General features: G+C 45.1%; 1 protein-coding gene across 2 annotated transcripts in view; it reads left to right on the plus strand.

Moving 5' to 3' along the window:
* Nucleotides 1-1494: 1494 nt before the first annotated feature.
* The window catches only part of LOC135896254 (TBC1 domain family member 5-like), a 144988-nt gene continuing 126825 nt past the window's right edge, over nt 1495-19657 (plus strand). Inside the window, exons 1-3 of one of the 2 annotated variants that reach the window (XM_065424612.2) lie at nt 1495-1928; nt 5149-5245; nt 6817-6925. In XM_065424612.2, coding sequence (XP_065280684.2) covers nt 1910-1928; nt 5149-5245; nt 6817-6925 — 225 coding nt within the window. In that variant the 5' untranslated portion in view covers nt 1495-1909. The remainder of the gene's footprint in view (nt 1929-5148; nt 5246-6816; nt 6926-19657) is intronic. The other variant, XM_065424611.2, reaches the window with a different exon arrangement.

Consider the following 19657-nt stretch of genomic DNA (forward strand, 5'->3'; position numbering starts at 1 on the left):
CGCGGGCGCGACAAAAAGGGGCCAGGTGCCGCGGCCAGAGTTTGACAACTGAAAGTATTAGTAACGTTCGTTCCTCATTGCAGCTTCCGTAGACACTAGCGCTAGAGTTCCCTCTAGTAATTATTGTATGAAACTCTATGGTTGGACCACGACCTACTGGAACTCCAGACCTGCACAGATATCCGGCTTCTATGGGAGCAGCTTGCGCCCACTTTCGTTCAACCGACTGCCGTAGGTGGCGCTTTTATAACCTGTTCGTCTGCTACGCGGTGGGCGGTTGTGCGGCGTTGTAAGTAGTACGGCAGCTGTTGTGTTGCGACGAACTGCTTCTCTAGTTGACGATTTTTGCTAACACAGTGACAGAGATGTCACAAGGCTTTGATCGGTCACTTGGCTCCAAAAGTTGACTCCCCGAACCTAAAAAATGTCGGAGCATGTAGTCCGCTGCTCTCTAAAATAGCGTCAAATAGCCGCCCCCACTGCCTTTTTCAAGGAAATTATTATAAATCGCATTGTGTATAGAGTTCGCAACGTACCCAACAGTTTCATTGTACACGTTGTAAAATTCGCGTCTGCGCTCTTTAGAAACTTGAAGCCACCGTAATGCTCGACGACAGAACGATTACCACTCATTTTAACTCTTAAAAGTTGTCCGTGAATGCGTCACGAGTTCAAAAAGTGAATTACGCACACAGCTGCACTGCGTGCGTATCTTCAGCACCACCGTTATGTTGCCGCGTACTACGCGGAAAAGCTAGCTTTACAGTTTGAAAAGAGTTCCGTGACATGATTTTTAAGGCCTGCACTGCAGCACGTACGTTTTAAAGCACTGGGATCGCTTAATTTTTTGCAAGCTTTCTACTGAGCTAGACATCCAACGATATTAAAAACAAGATATGCTCACCTTCCCTTGAAACAGAATCGATCAGACTATTGCACATATCGGGTGGAGGACTTACTAGTGAATACTTTTACTATACTTTTACCAGATCATCTTCCTTTCACTACGGCACACAGTAGTAAATCCTAATGTCATCTACGACATTAGGCTGTCTGTAATCAACTAAAGAAAGCTAGATTATTCTATGAATCTTTTTAAACAATTTTTCCAGTCTCTTAAGGAGGCTAGGAAAGGGAAATTTATGCCGTTGATCTAGCATTGCAGCGGCCACCTATGCTCGTTGTTTACATTTCTTGCACCGCTCATCCTCTTCTAGTTTCACTATTCAAACGCAAAGCATTCGCAAAGTTGTCTTCTTTTGTATATTTGTGAATTTATTCATTTACCGCCAAAACAAGCGCTTTGTGCCTGCCGAAATGGCAAGACAAGCGCTGAACAGATCGCAGAAGCAGACGACAGCGAACAGGTTATGACTAGCGCCACTCTGCTCGTACGTTCTTTCCCTAGCGGCAAAAGGGGCGAACTAGACCAGGCGTGCTGGAGGAGGGAGATCTGTGCAGGTCTGTAGTTCAGTAGGTCGTGGGTTGGACCAGTGCCCACTCCCCCAATCTAGTAAAGGGCCCCGACTCTGGCGGAGCATATAGGAGGCTATGGGCGGAGGTACGCGGCTGTGATTGTGTCAGAAGAATGAGCCATAATTCTTGAAGCATTATCGGATAACTTGCGCTGTCCTTCGTGTTGACGTGTTCATTAAAACAAGTTACTCGCCGTGCCAACGGGTTGTGGTGCAAATAGTTGTAAATCACATGACTGACCAACTGCTTTCCGGACGGTTTTTGTGTACAAACCATCCAGCGTGAGGCATACCCCAAGGCTGGAGTCGACAGCCAATGACCTGCTATACAACGTTGGACCTCTGCGTTGTAGCTTGAAGTTAACTTGCACTGTGCGTGTTTGCGTTTGCAGCGTGTTGTCATGAGTAAGCAGCTGTGAGTTGCAGATACTGTGATGGATACCAGCTTACTAGGTAAGTCGGTGGGGACTACTTGTGATGCTTCCTGTAGCTTCCGCATCAGAGAAGTGCTGCGTGCACTTTGCTAACGATCAATGCTTGCTCCCTGCACTGTTAACAGGGTGTAGCAGATTAATGCCATTACCGAAAGGGAGGCCAAATTGTGTCGCTATGCTTATAGTTTATTGAATCCGCATGCTTCTACCATTGCATACTGTCGTGAGTGCTTTTTTGTGCTGTCAGTGTTGCACGTACAGCCTACAGTAACGTTTCCCTTCCTGGGGAATACGTAGTATGTGTAACAACACTGAAACGCTCTTTTTTTTTTTCCGCCTCACTGGTGTGCTTGTTGAACAGCAGGTGCTGCATGAATGTTATAAAAACAACTATATTGAATCTAAATGTAGCAACTATGGCAGTAAACTTCGTCACGAAACGGAGCTTCTTCTTATATGTTTGCGAGTTCGTGGTTCTATAAACCGATATGGAGGTCTAGCCATGTAACGACCATTGTACTGTGTCAACCGCGTTTACAACGCGCTTAGGAGAGGGGGGGGGGATAAGAAAGAGGCAACGTATAACCGAATTATGGTGTTCAGTAAAATTCCGACCTATCACATCTGAAAGACTTTTCTTATTAGTTATTAACAGCAAACGAAAAAGAATAAGCAAACATTCGCAGCTAACTTTAATGCTTTCAGTGTGTTGCATTGCTATGGCATATCAATATCAGTGCAAACTAGCTCTGCCTCTCAGTATTCATGCAATAGTGCAAGCTCAGGGATGACCTTTACATGGTGCTGTTTTACAGGCTCGCTCTTTGGTAGGGACATCTGTAATAATTTTAGATGTCTGCAAGGTGTTGCACAGTCTCGCCAAAGTCATAGGTTCAGTGTTGCGCCATATGCAGTAAAACTCGGAAATTGGAACAGCTTCATGCGCACGGCTGTTGTCACATGAAGCTACAAGAACATAAAATATTCCTTCAAAGCAGCATGTATACTTCACAACACAATACTTCGCATAGAAGCTCTGGAAGTCTGGTGTTTTGCTGCCAAACGCGAGGTCTTGGTTTCTATTCAAGGCCACTGTGGCTGTCTCTTCAATTGGGATTCACAAATGCCTGAAGCATATGAAATCTATACCCGCCGGGGTGGCAAAGGTGTTGCCCTGCATAGCACAAGGATATGGGATAAAATTCGGGCCACCACATCCATAGTTTGATAGGGCCTTAAATGATATTGCGCAACAAAAAACCGACACGCACATGAGAGAAGACGACACACCAAGCACAAACTTTCAACTAAGTTTGTTCTGCCACTGCGTCGATTTTATACATGGCAGGCAGCGTAGACCGCGCATGCACTTACAAGAAAGTGAAAGCCTTTGCTTCGTGTTGTCGACAAATTCGACTTCGCCCTGCCATCTGCTAGCCGCCTGGTTAGCTCAGATGGTAGAGCGGCTGCCTGGAAAGGCGGTGGTCCCGGTTTCGAGTCCTGGACCAGGACGAATTTTTCTTCAACTATGAGGCTTTTTTTTTCGAGGAACCTGTAAGCGTTTCCTTTGTAGCAATTGCTACGAACGGGTGGATGTCTGATTTTCCCTTTATTCATTACTTCTCTCCACCTAACGGATTTCCGCAGAACTATACGTCAAACTCTTGCCTTTGCTTCGGGTTGTCGACAAATTCGACTTCGCCCTGCCATCTGCTAGCCGCCTGGTTAGCTCAGATGGTAGAGCGGCTGCCCCGGAAAGGCGGTGGTCCCGGGTTCGAGTCCCGGACCAGGACGAAATTTTTCTTCAACTATGAGGCTTTTCTTTCGAGGAACCCGTATGGGTTTCCTTTGTAGCAATTGCTACGAACGGGTGGATATCTGATTTTCCCTTTATTCATTACTTCTCTCCACCTTGTGGGTTTCCGCAGAACTACTACGTCAAGAAAGTGAAGTGCAAATTCATGTAACATAGTTACGAGTCATGTGATGCAGCGTCCAAGAAACTTAATTATTTTTCTGTGAGAGCCAGAGATGGGAAGCTAACACACGTATCACCCGATTTCGCGATCATCTGCGCTTCAGATATTTCACGGGTGAGCTGCTTTTTGAGAGAAGCACGATTCAGCACGCAGAAGTCAGTTGCTGATGCCCCTCCCGGCATACGCCCTAAAGTAAGTGTCATACCTTACATTCACGGGATATCCCACAACTTGAAAAAGATAGCCCAAAGGGCGAATGTAAGAGTTGTTTTTTCTGCTCCCAACAAGCCCGACAGGCTTTGCAGGCTGACGGATCCAAATGTCGTCCCTTCCGATAAGTGCAGAAAGCATCACCGCAAAAAGTTTGTCGAGTGTGTCCACCGGGTGGTGTACAACCTCCGGCTTTCATGTGGGAAGAAATATATCGGACAAACTGGGCGTTGCCTCAATGATTGGCTCCGCGAACACAGCAACAATGTAAAAAACGGCTCTGTTGGTTTCTTGGCGATCCACTGTCGCGATCGTGGATGCAAACCTCTTGAGGATCAATGCACGATTGTTTCCCGTGGCAGCACGCAGCTCATCCGTGAAATATCTGAAGCGCAGATGATCGCGAAATTGGGTGATACGTGTGTTAGCTTCCCATCTCTGGCTCTCACAGAAAAAGAATTAAGTTTCTTGGATGCGGCATCAGATGACTCGTAACTATGTTACATAAATTCGCACTTCACTTTCTTGTAAGCGCATGCACGGTCTACGCTGCCTGCCATATATAACATCGACGCAGTGGCACAATAAACTTAGTTGAAAGTTTGCGCTTGGTGTGTCGTCTTCTCTCATGTCCTTGTCGTTTTTTTTGTCGCGCAATATCATTTAAGCAATGGATTACCAACTTGCGCGGAATGCTGCTCTCATTTGATAGGGGCCTTGCACCATGTGCATTGGGGGCATGTGAAAGAACCCTAAGTGGTCAAAATGAATCTGCAGTCTCCCACTGTGGCAGTCCTTATAATCAAATTGTGGTTTCCACCTGTAAAACCCCAGAATTTTTACCTAAATTTATGTGCACATCAAAGAACTGTTCAAGATTGATCTGGAAACTTCCATTACAGTGTTCATCAGTCAGCCATTATTGTGTAAATTAATGTTGGACTTCATTTTTTCCTGTCCAGAAACTGCAAATCGGTTGAAGCTTGCTTTCTAGAATGTAACTTTTTGTCTGTACATGCCATAATGACACATTGCAAATGTATCTTTCAGGTTTCGATTCCTTAGACACATTTTCCAGCCACTACACCAGCAATGGCTTCAGAGGAGCAGCTTCAGAGGCCTCTCAGACTTGCTCAAAAAAATACAGGTATACAATGCATTAAGCCGCAACTTGTAGATAATGAAGTAAACTTGTAATAATTTAACCATGTAGTTACTAAAATAAGTGCATTAAAATGTACAGGCTCATAGGGTATGACTAAGTAACCAACTAATCATCGAAGCTTTGTGGGGAGAGGGCCAGAAGTGACTGTTTCATAAAGGTGGGAAACCGCTTGTCAGAGCATTACATTAACTGTATCGATGTGTAAAGCATGTGCTTATATCAAAAGCATGTAGCTGAAAGCTCATCAAGAATTAGTGCGTGTACAGCTGACTTGCATTGATTTAAATTCCTTTGGACCACATATTTGTTTGAACTATGGGATTTATGAATTACTTGAAATTGAATGAGATGGTCCCAGATCAAAATTATTAGCTACTATACAAAGATTTACACACTAAACAGTTTCATACAAAATACAAGAATGAGTGTTTGCCCTTTTCCAAATTCCATGGTGAAAAAAAAAAGATTTTCTCTGCACACAGAGGATATCTTAATAATAAACATGCAACCAGGGCAGTGGCATAATTTTTTACTGCTGCCCATTAGCACAGAGAGTAGTTTGGGCACTAGGCAAGGGTAATTTTTGGCTGTTAATATCTAATCAATGTCTTCACATCGGCCATTGATTGCTTTTCACATTCTACCCTCAGAAATAAATGTTCTTTGATTAACAGTACACCTCATTTGAATGAAGTGGCTTCCGAATGTGTAAAAACTAGTTCTACTTGCAAACATTTATGATTTTATCATAAGATGCCGGTTTTCTAGAGATTGCTTACGATTGCTGTACTGACACCAATGCAGTTTTTCGTTCGCACACTAGTTAGGGTGAAACTGATCTTGGCAGAATGAAAATGTAGTCAACAATCAAATTTTCAAAGCTTGATGTTTTGGATCTGCTCGATTATTCAGACCTACTGGCAGCAATGCCACTGGCAGGGGAAATTTTGGCTTCCGTTGCATCAATATTTCATGAATAAATATCACAACCTTTTCTGCTTTTCTGTGGCACATCTTTCTTGCTGCAGATATAGAGCAGCATACCCTTACATGGTGTTTCTACAGAACAAAGCAAATCTTTATGAACAGTGTACATCTTGTGTAGAGGACAATTGTTAGTATTTCTCTCCAAGTCTTAGTTTTTTTTTCTTTGCTTTGACAGTAGCACTTTTTTTCATTTTAAGATTGGCAGGTCTGCATAATAGTTAAACCAAATTATAATATTTGTTTGCATTAACCAGAAAATTGAGTTATTGCAACTCACTTGTTATTTGTTGCTGTTCTGTGTAGCCTATAAAATTGCCCATCCCTTTTACTTGCATGAGTGTAGAAAAGTTGATCTATTTCAATTAAGAAACAATCACAATGAAGGCAGCTGGTGACGTTAATAAAGGTGCATGTTGGGACAAAAATAGCAAATCTTTGTAGTTGGTCATAACAGGCAAGCACCATGTGTACATCTTGTTTTGGTATCAATGATGGATGATGGTCCTTGCTTTTCCTGTTATAACAGTTTCGATTTTGGTGCTAATTTTCTTTTTCTAATGCTTCAGTGAAGAGTGGTTCTCACTCTTTGAACAAGGAGATATCGCAAGAAGGCTGAAGGAAAAAGCACTACGTCTGGAGCTTGCAGATTGTAGGTTCAGAAGCATATGTTGGAAGGCAAGTGATGACTGCATCTTTTCGGTGGTACATGCTGCATGCTCTTCTTGCATGGTGCAAAACAGTTTACTTCAAAGGATTTGCCTCTTTTTAGACTTCTCTAGAGCTTTTGATAAAGTGTGCCATCAATTGTTGCTTTACAAATTAATCTTAATCTTGATCCACATTTATTTAGATGGATTCAATCTTTCCTTCTTAACCGCTGACAGTTTGTTTTCACTAACGGCACAACCTCGCCACTTACTAACAGCCTAACTGGTGTACCACAAGGATCTGTCCTTGGACCACTTCTATTTTTAATTTATATTAATGACCTTCCCTCCACCCTATCTTCTGCCATCCATTTTTTGCTGACGACTGTGTAATCTTCCGGGAAATACGTAACCTCAATGACATTAGTACTCTCCAGACCAATTCTAATTTGGTATCTAACTGGTGCAAAATGTGGAAAATGCAATTAAATATTAACAATTGTAAGTTCATGCACGTTTATTGCTTCTCTAACACTTCCCCTTCTTATTGTCTTAATGGCGTTCCGCTTAATTCCATAGCAACATATAAATATCTAGGCATACATATTGCTACGGCACAATATGTGTGATCACGAAAGGCCAGCAGTGTGAAGACGACGACGACGATTAGAAGCTAGCGCGGGCTGTTGCCTCTTGGCCAAGCGCAGCGTATTTTCCTTGTAAATACATTTGTACATAGCTTTTCGTCTGCGTCTTCCTACATAACATATCTGGTGGAGGTGCTGGGTATCGATCCCAGTACCTCTCGTCTTCCTACGTAACAATATATCACGAAACTTAACATGGAATGCCCATACTGAATACGTTACTAATAACGCTAATTGCATGTTAAGATATTTACGTCGCAACTTCTCTGCTGCTCCATCGTCCTTAAAACTCCTACTTTATAAATCATTAATACGACCTAAACTTGAATACACGTCATGTATATGGGACCCTAGGCATGAAAATCTTGTATCTTCTCTCAAACTTACCCAAAATAACTCCATTCGCTTCATCTGTTCAAATGACAACCATACATACCGTAAGTATCACAGTCATGAAAACTAACCTTTCTCTCCCACCTTTAAAACCTCGCCGGAAAATCAGTTGCCTCACTCTATTCCACAAGATGTATCATCACATCACGCTCCACGACGATTTTATTTCACCACAGAAATACATCTCTCATCGCATTGATCATTGGCACAAGGTTGGCATCAAAAAAATGCAATACTAAAACTGGTATAGCGCAACATACAAAGGAAGAAACAAGCCGAGCCGGCCAGATAAAGGAACAGAGGCTCGGCTTGTTTCTTCCTTTGTATGTTGCGCTGTACCAATTCTAGAATGCAATACCAACTCGCCCAATCCTCAACCCTAGCAATACTAAAGCTTTTATTCAGAATGACAGAAAGCTGAGCTAGATTGTAAGGATTCATTATGCAAAAAGAGGCCATACCTCAGTCATACCTTCCCCAGACATCTGTTGAATGGAACCGCCTCCCTCCCTATATTGCAACCATTGAGGATAACCAACGATATTGTGATGCACTGACAACCTTTGTTTATTTTGGAGAATGTCGAAATAATGTTCTAACAAAATTTACTGTATTGTATTGATTGTCTTTGTAACCTATATTACCCACTCCCCTTTGTAATGCCTTTGGCCCTGAGCGTATAATAAATAAACAAATAAATAAAGAAATCAATCAATCTTCAGGCAGTGGCAAGAGATATTGACCAACCTTGATTGCTGGATTTACCAGGCTGCGATAGCCGCCACATAATTGCAATTCCTGCGTGTTCTGTTTTGGGACAGTAACAAGCTGCATTGCCCATGTGCTGTGTTGGATCCTGTACATGACACCAGCTGTTTCTAGCTTGACCAATTCTTGCTTGACTCGCTCGTGCAAAGCGTATGGCACTAGTCGCACGTTCATGAATATAGGGCACGCATCATCCTTCAATTCAATGCTGCATTTGAATCCTTTAATGGTACCAAAACTCACGTCAAACACTTTGGGAAATTTCTCAGCAAGTGATGCCTCCTTATCAAACGCCTTTACAGGCAAGACCTTAGGCCAACTTATTTTGATTTTGGAAAGCCAATCTCGGCCAAACAATATGCGCATTCTTGCTCCCTGTGCTTCTTTCGCTATGACCAGTGGCAGTTCGAAGCATTGGTCTTGGTATTACACCTTTACATCCATGACACCTGCTGCAGGGACTGCCGTGCCATCGTATGTGGCTAATTTGAAATTTGCTTGTCTGCAAGAGGCATTTGGAAAGTGTTTAGCACACTCTACCTCTGACATTATTGACACTGCTGCGCCCGTGTCAAGTTCAGTGGGTACCACTTTATCAAGTAAAATGGTAGGCGTGCCTTCCTTCTGGTTCAGGTGACACAAAGTGAATAGATTGTTGTTGCACTCTTCACTCTCTACATTGTAGACAAGCTTGAATTTGCACATTTTGGCAATAAGGCTCTTTTTCATAGACTTATAACAGGTACTGTTCAGAAATTGCCAACTCGAAGGTGAATGCTGTCCTCTGCATCGATGACACATTAGTTTCGTTTCTTCTTTCGCTGACCCCTTTGCTTTTGCGAGGCTGGACTTGGCCGGCATTTCTCTCATTGGTGTTTTGTTCTGTTGCGCGACTTTGTTTCCAATGGATGTCTTTTGTTTATTCAGGTGCTCCTTTGTCGTTCGGTTGCAGCATTTCTGTCGTGTCTTGCTTTGCCGCTTCCATGGCTATCGCTATGCTGCACACCCGTTACGATGTAACTTCGTCGTTTGGCATTGCCAACAGTCTGCACCATACTCCCCTTGGTACATAGCCCAGAAACGAGCTGGTCCCACAGAGCTTCGGTCAAAAAAGTGCGAAATTCACATATTCCAGCGAGTTTCTTCAATTTGACTGTGAAATCTTCGACTGTCTCATGTGGCTCTTGCTTTTGCTGGGGAAAGCGATACCGTTCCATGACTAAGAAGTGCTTAGGAGTGTAATGCTTCTTCAGAACATTTACAACTTCCGTGAATGACAGCTTAGCTTGTGTTTTAGGCAACAGCAAGCTCTGCAGCATGACGTACGCCTTCTCATCTATAGTCGTTAAGAAGACCAAGAGCGTCTTGACCATGGCTATGTCGTTGGCCATGGCAAATACTTTGAACTGCTCCAGGTACACTTCAAATTTGCCATCATCTGGTTGGAACTCCGGTAGCTTCCCAACAGGGTAGCTATGCTTCCGTTCAGCCTGCTTGTGGTGGGCATCCTAGAAACCTGGCGCAAATCCCATTCTCGTCGCCACTTGTAGCTTGACACCAGGCACTGGTTAGAAGATACTTTATTATCAAGGTGCATCCTGGCAGCCTCAGCTCAACAGCAAGATGAGATAACATAATGCTTGGGTGCGTATATAAGCATACTATTTCTCGGCACATGCGCAGCCAGCAGTAGCTTGTGAGCATACAAATATGCCACGAAAATTACTGGTGATGTCGCAACACTTTTCTGCAGCGGTCGCTCTACAATCTGAGCTAACGAGGAGGTTAGCTGATCGCGGAGCGAGAGCGAAATAATAAACAACTTGAGGCATTGGGACACTGAATAATTCGCCCTCGCTCTGCGATCGGCTAGTCTCCTGGTTAGCTCTGATAATAGAGCGACTGCTACAGAAAGACAATGGTCCCGGGTTCGAGTCCCAGACCAGGATAAATTTTTCAACTGCGAGTTTTTCTTTCTGAGAAGCCCATATGGGTTTCCTTTGTAGCTTCATCCTGCAATTTGGGTGAACACCAATTTTTCTCTTTCATGTACTTTCGTCCACCTTGTGGGCTTCCGCAGAACTGATTTGCCATATTCAGTGTCCCAGTGCCTCAAGTTGTTGATGGCAGCATTGAGGGACAGCCTGTGGCTTTATGCCTTAGCACAGATGGAACTAGAGTGTGATACAATACCAGTACACTCCAGATGGAACCAGCCCCAGGTGGACCATTGGGCTTTCCGAGAGAAGGAATCAATGGAATGATTGGACGCTAATGTGAACAACAGCATTTCAATTATAATTTCTGTTTGATTATGTTGCATAACAGCATTTTGAAGCCTCGAGGGTGAGCGACCGATCCAAGTGAGGACTGTTCCAAATGATTCCGCGACTGGAGAATCGCGACTCTTGGGGAGGGACGTGTCGTTCCTATAGCAAATTAATGCATGGAGGTTAATAACTTCTGCTTAACAAGTTCTTAGTTGTCATTCAATATAAAAGTCCCAGTTTTTGGGCAGCCTGTAAATCTGCCAACTCGATTCAGGCAAGGAAATTAATTTTTTTGGACAGTCTTATCATATTTGCATCCCATTAAAACTGAGTGGTGCATGTGATATCACATTGGTCTCATTGAAGAAACACAACAAATCTACATATATCTTCATGTGTATGTGAGGCATGCCATTCCTTTAATTACTTCATTACTGTCATTATCATAGTGTGCTGGATAACTGAAAGCAGCCGTTTACAATTTACAAGCTGCTCAGTTGAACCGTCGTGCAGTTGGGAACAGCGTTTCATGCAGGTATGAAATATAAAATAAGTGTAACCTGTTTCCTTGGGAAATCAGACTGGAGAACAATTTCATTTTGTTTACACCCCTGGAAAAAGTAGGACACCTTTACCTTGTTTTTTTAGATAAAACAAGTTCTGGCATTATTTGTGGCAATACCACAATTTGCTTATGAGGCACCCGGTTTAGTTTTCACCACTTGAGGTTCTTTAATATTCACCTAAATATAAGTACACAGGTGTTTTTCCATTTTGACCCCATTGCATTCTGTGGCCTGAATTGAATCTGCTAGCTTGAGTTTGGCAGCGTAATATCATAGCCACTATAGCTACTAATTAATACTGTGCCGTTTCCTTTTTTTTTTTCTTTTAAGCCTGGACTGGAAAAGAAACATGGCTTACAGGCCAAGGGTTAGTATTTGGAAAGGCCAAATAAAAACTATTTTCGGTGCCCGAAGTCCAACCCCAATAAAGGACTCCGTAACCTCCATACCAATTATTCGGCATTGTATTGCACGAGGAAAACACAAATGGGAACGGAATATTGCACTCCGTTATTTTTTCTGTCAGATTAGTTCAGGTAAAACTGTCTGGAAGCCGGTTGGGGCAGATATGTTTTATTTGTTTAAAACTGCAAGCAGCAAGTTTACATATGTTTTTCTGTCTGCGTTTTGCAAGACGTAGTGATAGAAAACTGTATGCACAAAAGTACACAAGACACATGCTGCTTGAAGAACAAGGAACATATCTGTTCCTCAAAGGAACAACAATAACATAGCAGAATGAAAGCTGACACTGCGGACGCAATGCATGTAAGATCACCGTGCGGCATTAAAAAAAAAGGGAAAATAAAGAAAGACATTTATTTTTAAGACATAAATACGTAAGATTGATACTATGCGTTTAACCCTTTGAGGGTCGATTTTTTTCACCGTATGCGACCACCTACGGTTGATTTTTTTATTGCAGATTTCAATTCTTAGGGGCTTATTTCGAAAAAAAATTTGCCGTAATTTTTTTAGGGTGACCATAAAGTGAAAAAAATATATTTTGCGTTGGTATATATGTACTCTTCATTCATGAATAACAACAATAAAAAAAGAAAATACTCTTATAAGAATTAAAAATTTTTATGCATTCTTATACACATAGTTCAAGGCCTTGAAAATGCGCACACGGGAGTATTTTGCAAGACTCAAATGTTGCATCCATAGCGTAATCGAACTGCATAGGTGCGCGCACTCAAGAAAATTGTGTGGTTGTGTGCTCGTCAAAAAGCGCAACATGTGACAAACTTCCGCTAATATTCACCTTATCGCCAACCAGGGGCAATTAGTTTTCGCGAGTGTCAAAAAAAAAAAGCAACGGAAACGCATGCATGGCGGCATCCTTCCTATGCGCACCCTCGTGAGCACTAAACAAGTGAGAAAGAGGCGGTAGCTCTTTGAGCGATTAGTAATGAGATAGCCATCAGTTTTGAAAGCGCAAGAAGCCGAAACTGCCCGCAGAACAAACCCCGAACCGCCGCTGCTCGCGCGTGCACCAATGCGCAATGCGAATTTGGCGCACTTTTTAAACGTACAGACAGCGGCATAAGTATACGGCATCGGCCATTTTTGGACTTGTTCCCAGCGCCTTATATTTACGTCATTGACCCTCAAAGGTTTAAGGCTAGATGCACTTGGCGTTTTATATGAATGCACAGAAAGAGACAATGGCCGAGCGGGACGAGCGCGAGCAACAACAACAACCGTCCTCCTCCTCTTTGTCTTCTGCTGGCACCCATATTTTTCACTAAAATCACTCCCCGGCGAAAAAGGAGCCATCCTGGCGACTTATGGAACAGGCAGCACTGGTGGGTCGTAGTGCGGCTTCAGTCAGTTGACATGAACAGTTGCGTGTCTGCGACGCCGGTGGTCCATAGATGGCGGAATAGGTTCAATGGCATAGTTGACCGGGGACATCTGTTGTAGATCGCAGTAAGGGCCGTCATACTTTTAGCTGAACTTAGTAGAAAGGCCAGGAGTAGAGGAAGGAACGCGGATCCATACCAGCGTGCCAGGTGAATGTGATGGAAAAGTCAAGCTTGCGTCACGGCCATGTTTCTGGCTGGCCTGGTCTTGCACGATATTGTGCCATACCACGTGCCTATCATCAAGCCGACAGGAGCTGCCATAATACGTACACTACGGGGCTAATATGAGGCGACGGAAGCTGCCATACTACGTGCATATCAGCGAGGCGACGGGAGCTCTCACTTCTCCGCGACGAGTCAACAATTCAACACGGGAGGCGACTTCAAGAAGAGCCCAGCCTTCTCCGTGACGAATGAAGAATTCATTGGGGGCAACGTCATCACCCTGCCCCGCCTGGTTCCTGCCGACGAGTGCCGACGAGGAGTTGCCAAAGGGATTTAAGGGAGAGCCAGCCCATTGTGAGAAGACAGAGTTGCTTCCAGCCGCCCAGTCAATCTGATGCGCTCTTGCAGCTACATGTACTCTATCATCCACTATCTGCAAATATTGTATAAAGTTTTTCGTTTCTTCTTCGTCTGCGGTAAAAGTATGTCTTTCGTCCTCCACCCCGAAGTCACAACAGCGGTGAGTGAGCAAGCGATCTGACGACATTCTTCGGCATAAGGGGTGGCTTCAAATAGGGTCATAGATTTGGAAGTGTCGGAGTGATACAAAAGAATTGTGACCATAAACTAGGAAAGTTCGTGACCATAAAGAAGAAAGAAGGGAGAGAATCCCGTAGTAGACTGAGTGGCACTATTGTAAACGTATGTAACGAAGGGGAGGATACGGTCCTAGTTAGTGTGGTCAGTGGAGACATACATGGCGAACATGTCACCGAGAGTACGATTAAAGCGTTCAGTCATACCCCATTGGTTTGCAGATGATAGGCGCTTGTAGTTCTATGGACAATGTTGCATTCGCGAAGGAGGGCTTTAACAGCTTCGGATGGAAGTGAACGACCACAGTCATTCAGTAGCTCGTGAGGTGCACCGTGTCGAAAAACAAGGTTGCAAAGGATGAACAAGCCGACTTCACGTGCTGTGGCCGCCAGGAGCGCTCAAGTTTCAGCGTAGCGCGGGAGGTGGCCCACAGCGACGATCACCCAGCGGTTGCCATCTGGGGTGTACGGTAGAGGGCCGTACAAATCAATGCCAATATGGTCCAAAGGCCGGGAGGAACAAGGCAATGGTTGAAACGGCCCTGTTGTCTTGTGAGGTGGGCTCTTTTGGCACTTAGAGCATGAGTAGACGTACTGCTGAATGGAGAGGTACATTCCTCGCCAGCAATATCGAAGCTGTAAGCGTGCATACGTATTTAGCACACCGGCATGGGCGCACTGCGTATCCACATGAGAAGAGGAACATACATCGGAACGTAAATGGCGAGGAATCACTAGCAACCATTTACGGTCATCAGTTAGGCAAATGTGGTGGTACAGGAGATCTTTGCAGGTGGAAAAGTGGCGAACAGTGTGACGAAGCGAGCGGTCGGTGGTGCATGGTGACGGTTTATATAAATACTCTAGAAGAGAGCCTATCCAAGGATCCCTGCGATGCCCTGCTGGAATGTAAGAGACGAAGAATCGTAGCTGGAGACAGACGGAGTACCATGCTCATAGGGCAGTAGTGAGCACGAAAGAGTGTCGGCATCCGAATGCTTACGGCCTGACTGGTAGACAGCATGGATGTCATAGTCCTGTAGATGAAGCGCCCAACGAGCTAGGCCGCCAGATGGGTCTTTTAATGACGACAACCAGCACAGGGCATGGTGATCGTTCACGTCAGATGGATGGCCATAACGTAAGGGCGAAATTTGGTGATTGCCCAAACGATTGCAAGACATTCTTTTTTCGATGACTGAATAATTAGTTTCTGCTTTGGTGAGAGTGTGGCTGGCGTAAGAGACGACGTACTCTTCGAAGCCAGACTTATGCTGGGCAAGAATAGCGCCGAGGCCTACTCCACTAGCATCCCTGTGGATTTCTGTAGGAGCGTCCAGGTCAAAGTGGCATAGGATAGGTGGGGATATCAAAAGATGGCATAATATGGTGAACACGTCTTCAAAAGCAGTAGATCATGCTTAAATGCCGGTGCTGTTGGCAAGCAGCTGCGTTATAGGGGCGATTATGGATGCGAAGTTACGCACAAATCAACAAAAGTACGAACACAGGCCTATAATGCTACAGGGTTCCTTTAGTGTAGATGGTCTGGGGAAGTCGGCAACGATGCGAAGTTTTGCAGGGTTTGGAAGGACACCATCCCTGCTGACAACATGGACTAAGATGGTAAGCTGACGGGCGGCAAAGTGGCACTTCTTCAAGTTAAGGTGCAGTCCAGCGTGTGAAAGGCAAGTCAACGCTTGCGAGGCGGGTCAGATGGGAGCCAAAGTCCTTCAAAAAGACTACAACATCTTCCAGGTAGCAAAGACACATGTGCCATTTGAGACCTCTTGGAATGTTGTCCATGAGATGTTCGAAGGTGGCAGGCGCATTACAAAGGCCGAACAGCATCACATTAAACTCATATGGACCATCTGGGGTTACAAACGCAGTCTTCAGATGGTCAGCTTCATTCATAGGGACCTGCCAGTATCCAGATTGAAAGTCCAAAGAGGAAAAGAACTCTGCTCCTTGCGAGCAGTCAAGAGCATCGTCAATTCTGGGCAGCAGATAGACATCTTTTCGCAAGATCTTGTTAAAGGGACCCTGAAATGCTTTTGACGATTTTCTAGAAACGTACTGAGTCGTTAGAGTAGGTCCTTCTGATCATTAATTGACATCTAAGTGCTCCGCGTAAAGCATGTAATTTATTATAAGGTTTTAAAAATGCACATCGCTGCCGATCGCAGCGCACTGCTCGGCGGAATTTTAAGCCACCCCTACCCATATGACCGAAATCACCCATACGACGTCAGTGGGGCGAGCTATCCGATTGGCTGACAAGGGCGCGTGATCAATAATTTTTCCAACTTTATGGTAAACAAATGATCTTCATAATAGTTGGGATGTTAGTTAATTTGTTTTTATGAAAAGAAAGTAACATAAGGAGAATGCACAAGAATGCACAAGAATAATTTTATGTACACTTAAGCACTTCCGGCACACAGCAAGTGTCGTCTGCTTGTGTTACAACGTACTCAATTTTGACGAGAGCTCCGCGGTCAGAGTCGGTCTCAGTCTTTTCGCGAGCACTACGATTCGACTTTGTTGCCTTGTGGACTGCAAACGTAGCAACTGGCAATGTGTCAAGCTGCGACATCGTGTCCCTCTGCAAGGCAGCGTACGAGCGAACTGGCTGCTGCGCATCGGACTGCCGCTATCCAATCGGCGCCAGGATTTGCGTGTTTGTGGCCGTCACTTTACACCGGAAGATTACTAACGCAATAGCGTTTCACGAGTCCGGTATTAGGGCAAACGCAAGCGCAAGGGGACAGGGTCTGGCCGCTTGACTGTGCCGTAACGGGATGAGCCATGAGATGAGCAGAAGGGCAAATGTGAATGGTCTGCACGGTGCAGCCACCTGGTGGCATAGAACTCAACCATACACAGTAGCAGCAACGAAGTGTATTCTTTGCTGCTGGTGTGTATTTTTTGCAGAGTGTAATCATCAGCACGTTGTTTTTATAAATGTTTAAAATGTTTTACACTTGGTTAGAGCAATATTAGCGCTTTGTTTGGCTGGTTAAGCGCTGCGCTAACAAGTGTATGAACCGTGCAGATCGATCAGGCCGCTCACGTACGTCTACGCTGAAGTTCCTTCATCAGCTTGCGTTTATGCCTCCAGTCATTTGCCGAAATGACCAGCTTGCCTGTGGTTACCGGAATACAAGACACGTTCGGCGCTACGACAGAATGCTCGCAACGCACGCCGCTTCGATAGCTCTCGCTTGGGGTCGACGGCCAAGCGGCTAGCGGAGAGGTCTTGCACGGGTGGGGGCAGGCTCCAAAACAACCGAAAGTGGACGATGTGACGTCGCATTGTGACGCTGAACCAGTGAAAGTGGAGCTTAGCCCCACTTGATCGGCAAACGAGTTGAGGAGGAAAAGCATGGCTAGGGAGGAGGGTAACTTCTAATCGCTTGTAGCTCCATTAATACGTAACGCTTCACTTAAATTGTGGTGCGAATGTTCTGCTTAAGCTGAACCCTACGCGTCTACAAAATTTGTCCAAACCGTTTCAGGGGCCCTTTAAGGTGCCTATAATCAATGCAAAAATTGATTCTACCGTCCTTTTTCTTCAACTGGGGAGGCCCAACGGCTGTGTAAGGGCTGAATAACGCCACGATGAAGCATGTTGTCAATCAATGACGTGTTCACCATGAGAAACTCGATATGGATGCTGGCGTAGGGGTGCATGAGTGTCGGTGTCAATGTCGAGAACGATCGTGAATGTGTGGCCTAAGGAAAATTGCTTATGATCGAATGACATACGAAAGTAGTCGAGCAGCTCCAAGAGTTGGGCCCGCTGGGCAGGTGGGAGTTTGGAGCCAATTGGCGGAAGGAAGGCCTCTAAGGAAGAAGAATCGGCACTGGTCACAGAAGTAAGGCTGTTAGAGAAGACTTAACATATTATTACGATGAGTTGTGAAGGTATGGTTTTATTTACAGGAGATGGACGATGGTCGTAGCGTGATCGCAGCGCAGCCCGGCCTCTCAAACTCCTCATTCTCTTCGTCTTCTCTTTCTTCTCTTCTTGTCCATGCCTTTCGTATCTGTTACATTTCCCCGCAAGCAGACGAAGCCCGTGGGGCGAGTCAGGATGGACAAGGAGGGTAGAAAGGCTTCAGGCGAGCAATATGAGTCAGCTGAGTTCTGCTTGATCGCCGACCATTGCACAGTAGGCGAGCTATGACGTAAGTGAGTTCGCTCAGGCGGTCCACAACTACATATGGGCCTGAATATTGTGACAGGAACTTTTGGCACAATCCACGCTTGCGTTGCGGTGTCCAAAGAAGGACTAAGTCACCTTTTTGCAGCGATACTTGTACGTGACGATCATCGTATCACTCTTTCGAACGACTTTGCGAGGCCAGAGTACGAATACGAGCTATTCGACGCGCTTCTTCGGCGAGACACAAAGTCTCCGATACAGAATCATCACTGTGCAGATCGAAAGGTAAGAAAGTGTCCAGAGGGCTTCGCGGTAACCTTGCATACAGGAGATAAAATGGGCTATAGTTTGTGGTTTCGTGCTTCGCCGTGTTGTACGCATAGGTGATGAAAGGCAGCACATCGTCCCAGTTCTTATGATTGGAGGAGACGTACATGGCAAGCATGTTAGTCAGCGTTCTGTTAGTCCTTTCGACGAGGCCATTGGTCTGTGGATGATATGGCGTGGAATGACGAAACTGTGAAGTGCACAAACGAAGCAACTCTTCAATGGCATCAGCCGTGAACTGGCGACCACGGTCGCTGATGATGACACGTGGTGGGCCATGACGAAGGACCACGGAACGGAGCAGGAACACCGCCACGCAAGCAGCAGTGGAAGACGGTATGGCTGCAGTTTCTGCATACCGTGTGAGATGGTCTACGCAGACAATTATCCTGCGGTTCTTGTTGTTGGATAACGGGAATGGACCCAAAAGGTCAATGCCTACTTGCTCGAACGGCGTACTGGGCGGTGTCAATGGCCGAAGGGGACCCGGGGCTGCAGTGGTTGGTCGCTTGTGACGTTGGCACGTTTCACAACTAGCGACATAGCGCTTGGTTGTTTCGTACATCTTGGGCCAGTAAAAGCGCTCCTGCTTGCGGTGCAGCGTTCGTACGAAGCCGAAATGGCCGGATGGCACATTGTCATGCATGGCGCATAGAACGTCGGAGCGGAGACTCTCGGGGACAACAAGCAGAAAACGCGCTCCATGCCCGGAGTAATTAATTTTGTACAGCAATTTATCACGGACAGTAAAGCGACCGCTGCCTTTAGAAGTACGGGCGGCGACAAAAAGCGGCTCAAGGGTAACATTGCGCTTGGTGTGTCGTCTTCTTTCACGTCCGTGTCGTTTTTTATGTCGCGCAATATCTTTTAAGCAATGGATTACCAACTTGCCCGGAATGCTGCTCTCATTAAGGTAACATCATCCCGTTCTCGCTCAAAGTCTGCTGCGTCAGGGAACGTAAGAGTAACAGCAGCGAGACAGTCGT

The sequence above is a fragment of the Dermacentor albipictus genome, chromosome 4 (genome assembly GCF_038994185.2).
Source record: "Dermacentor albipictus isolate Rhodes 1998 colony chromosome 4, USDA_Dalb.pri_finalv2, whole genome shotgun sequence".
NCBI classification, from domain to species: domain Eukaryota; kingdom Metazoa; phylum Arthropoda; class Arachnida; order Ixodida; family Ixodidae; genus Dermacentor; species Dermacentor albipictus.